A 4,381-nucleotide genomic window follows, 5' to 3' on the forward strand; every position below is an offset into this window, starting at 1 on the left:
TGAAATATGCATGTTTGTAAACACGGCTTATCTGAACTTATCTTGCTAGACTTCACAGATATCTTGGCCTTTTGTAAGGCATTTCCTTCCTTGCTCCATGCATGCATTGAATCAATTTTTTGAAAGCCAATTACGAGATATATAATTCACTGACATTTGGATAAATTTAAGCATGAGCGTCAAGTGAACATCTAAAGCGAAAGGGGATAATACTCTTGCTTTAAGCTGTTTGCAAGGACACCACTGTTCTCTACAAGCATAAAAACAAATCAGGTACAAACCCACAAAACAAAAATTTCTACTACTGGTTTCAGAGTAAAGAAGAGAAAGGGGTTTTGGTGTGTGCGCGGGGGGGGTGGGGGGGGGGGGGGGGGGGGGGGGGGGGGGGGGGTTTCTTTCCCACAAACACGCAAGAAGTGGGTATAAGACACACATGTTGAACAAGCCTGTATAGGACCTATCCCAAAACGTTTCATCTGTACCTTTCGGTCAGTCCACTCCCTTTTTATACCAACTTAGTGGTGGCAGTTTCAAACAGAAGTGGAGTTTGAGACTGGAATCTTTCAATTGAAGTACCCCTCAACTTCAAGCTCTCTTTTCTGCCCTCCACCCTCATCCAGAATACAAACATCCCTCACCTCTGGTTTGGTGGAGCATTCTTAATTTCAAGAAGTTCAATATCCATCAGAAATGTTGCATCTGGCTGATAGACATGAAAAGAAAATAAACCAATCAATCTCTCTCTCTCTCTCTCTCTCTCTCTCTCTCTCTCTCTCTCTCTCTCTCTCTCTCTCTCTCTCTCTCTCACAGATTAGAGTCCAAAAGAGGATGCATTGGCTATATACAAAAAAATGGAAACAATGGGAAAGTTCCTATCACAAAGTGATGACGTGGCATGCCCAATTGCAAGCAAAATGGCCAAGAGGACAAGAAGAAACTGAAACCAGAAGAACTAAAGAAGTTGTGGCCGAGGGGCCTAAAAAGGGGATTAGGATTTTAAAATTCTAATCCACCAACTTGAAAGAACTTATGGAGCACACCTAAAACCTAAAATTCAAATGCTTGACCTTTGGGTTCAATTACCGTAAATCGCATTGGCTGATGATGTGGCAAGTTGTATGGAATTCCGCATTTTGTGCTGGCTGTTTTTAGCAGATTTTCCATGAGCTTTTGAAGAGCACATGATTTTGGGAGTTTGAGCTTTTTTGTAACTAATGCTTTTTGGGCTCTGCTTTTGGGCATCTCTAGTACGTTTATAAGTGCCCAGAGGGCCACTCAAGCAGAGTCTCGAAAACAATTGGACCCCAAGAGTTGTACCTTTGAGAAGCAATATTAAAGAAATACCAAAAGGGGCTCCAGTCTTTGGAGATGACGAAAAGTTGCAACTGAGCGTGGGAACAAAAGAAACCAACACAGATTTTGGCAAATTTCCGGCAAGAAATCTTGACAGAGCGGAGTACAAACATCAACTGCACGTTGACAAGTGTGTGAAATGATTGATCAAGACCCAAAATATGAGAATCACCTGAAGAATTAGCCGATTGATGAGATTCTCCTCTCAAGACGGTAAGGAAACAGAAAGAAAAGCCGAGTGTAGAAAAGCAAAAAGAGTTTGACGAAGCTCTGGAAAAGAAGACAAACCGATAGATGAAAAGCTTAAAGCACTCTCAAAAGAAGAAGAAATCAGCAGATTTCCCCAATTATTTGGATCGGAAGTTGACTTTTGAGGTGGTATGCAGATCCAAGAAGCGTGTTTTGAGGATGACTTAAATCTTTTAGAGAGTTCTGATAGTTCGTCGTCGTCTAGTTCTAGAGAGGATGTGAAAAAGTGGAAGAAGCAGAGAAAAAGCCAGAAAAGCAAATTTTTGAAAAAGTCTGGCAAGCATAGGGAGCCATCCAGCAATTCAACGGAGGAGATTTCATCCTCTGCTGGCAGTTAAGATAGTGAACATATGGACAAGAAGACCAAGCAGTTCAAAGATGGGGGTCAAGTACTCAAGTTTGACAAGTTTTCAGGCTACTAGGACACCCATCAAGCCCTTGAATTCATACAGCAGTTTGAGACAATGTCCCCTTCTTGCGAGGTTGTTTCTCGGAACGCTTCAAGGTGTGAAGGGCGGCATCTTACTTGAATGGAAATGCAGAAACATGGTGGTCTACTCTATTGTTACAGAGAGAAGAACCTAAGTAGTGGGTAAAATTCATGAAAATTTTCACTTCGGCCTCGATAATGGAAGAATATGAAGATGTCATCACGGCTTGGCATCATCTGGGAATGACTAGGAAAGACATCTTAGGTGACTACTCCTAGAGATTTTGGGATAACTATTTGACAATGTCTTCCTTTCGGAGGGTCACTTTCAAGGACCAGATTGAGCAGTTTTTCTGTGGATTGCCAATAGAGATTCGACGGTATTGTCTGCAATAGAAGTCAAACTTCATAGACTTATGGGACATGCCAAGCAAGGTTTTAGTATGCATGCAAGCTCATTGACCTATCCTACGACAAGCAAGTGTCCACCTTAACAAGGCAAGAGTCTTCCAGGGAAGAGAAAGAACCAAGGGAACCAGATGAAAGTTTACCGGAGGATTTCAAAGAAGTAAGGAAATCACTTGGTGGTTTATCAGAGAATTCCGACGATTTAGATTGAGGTGCCAGTTGACAGGGGAGGCCAACACGGCCACGTCACAGGGCACAAGAAAAGAACACAAAGGTAAGCTAGGTCCAACAGATAATTTGGTCAAGAGCACTTTTTGGCTCTCGATGCAAAGTTGATGGAAGAAGAGAACATCGCACATTCTATTCAGTTTTGATCTGTACCTTGAAGCTTATGGATTATTAGCAGTGTCTACGCCAAAAGTTACTCATGAATCAGTAGGTTGAATCCGGTGCGGTGCCGACTGCACAAGAGGGAGCCGCTCCACTCTTTTGTGACAATATGCCTAGATTGAATGAAATGACTAATTTCTCTTTGAGATAACACGGCCACGTCACAGGGCACAAGAAAAGAACACAAAGGTAAGCTAGGTCCAACGGATAATTTGGTCAAGAGCACTTTTTGGCTCTCGATGCATGCAAAGTTGATGGAAGAAGAGAACATCGCACATTCTATTCAGTTTTGATCTGTACCTTGAAGCTTATGGATTATTAACAGTGTCTACGCCAAAAGTTACTCATGAATCAGTAGGTTGAATCCGGTGCGGTGCGGTGCCGACTGCACAAGAGGGAGCCGCTCCACTCTTTTGTGACAATATGCCTAGATTGAATGAAATGACTAATTTCTCTTTGAGATTTTAGGGATACTGACAGACGGACAGTATTTTGCGGAATGACTTTATGAGAATATGTACATTGAATTGGAAATTTCCTTGATTGAACTAAAGACGTGCTCTTTTATGTGTGTATTGTTAGAGACATGTAGAGAAAGATGAAATGTCTTTAGCATTTAGTATGATTGAATGATTTGAACTTAGTGCATCTCGACATATGTTAGCGATCAACAAACTCTGGATGTGATGATTAAGTGAATGTGAAATGAATTAGACTCTAGTGCATCAAGATTTCCATTTGGATGAGATGACCAGATGCTGTTGTGAGTGCATCAAGAGTTCCGGATGATTTCACAATGATCAAGAGTTCTGGACGAGATGAAATGGCTAGATTGACTCATTGAAACACGATGTTCAACGTGAACTAAGTGTGTGATTTTGAGAATTGCATGCTATGTGTATGTACGGTCTTGTGGAGATGGTCTTGGGCATGGTTTGCTTGATTGAAATGTGAAAAAGAAAGAATATGAATTGATATCAACAAGATTTAATAGATCAAGACATCCGTGAAAAGATCAGTGTCGTCTAAGATCAACGCCGTCTGGATGTGATTGCTTAATGGGTACAATGATCATGATTTGTATCTAAGACCCTCGACAGACATGTGATTGATCGGTGATTGATGTCTTTGTAGAAGTGTTGGATTTGTGGAGTCTGGTGCATGGGTACATAGAGTTACTGTCTATTGAAGAACGTTGTTGTCCTTTGGTTGTTTTGCACGTGTAATCGAGGGCGATTACAATTATTTCAAGAGAGGGGAATGTCACAAAGTGATGACATGGTGTGCCCAACTCGAAGGAAAATGGCAAAGAGAACAAGAAGAAACTAAAACCAGAAGAACTGAAGAAGTTGTGGCCAAGGGGCCTAAAAAGGGGACTAGTATTTTAAAATCCTAATCCATCAACTTGAAAGAACTTATGGAGCACTGGCCGAGGGCACTAAAACCTAAAATTCAAAAGCTTCGACTCTGAGCTGAATTTTCGTAAATCACGCTAGCTGATGATGTGGCAAGTTGTACGGAATTTCACGTTTTGCATTGTCGTGACGCTCA

The 4,381-nt window shown here is 41.5% G+C and overlaps 1 protein-coding gene across 1 annotated transcript in view; it reads right to left on the reverse strand.

Moving 5' to 3' along the window:
• Positions 1 to 417: 417 nt before the first annotated feature.
• LOC147444236 (FKBP-like peptidyl-prolyl cis-trans isomerase family protein) overlaps positions 418 to 4,381 on the reverse strand; it is a 98,480-nt gene continuing 94,516 nt past the window's right edge. Inside the window, exon 6 of the mRNA XM_086526928.1 lies at positions 418 to 703. Within this exon, the coding sequence (XP_086383054.1) occupies positions 635 to 703 (69 nt within the window). The 3' untranslated portion in view covers positions 418 to 634. The remainder of the gene's footprint in view (positions 704 to 4,381) is intronic.

This window comes from Adiantum capillus-veneris, chromosome 13, assembly GCF_014529385.1.
Source record: "Adiantum capillus-veneris isolate H3 chromosome 13, ASM1452938v2, whole genome shotgun sequence".
In the NCBI taxonomy this organism is placed as follows: domain Eukaryota; kingdom Viridiplantae; phylum Streptophyta; class Polypodiopsida; order Polypodiales; family Pteridaceae; genus Adiantum; species Adiantum capillus-veneris.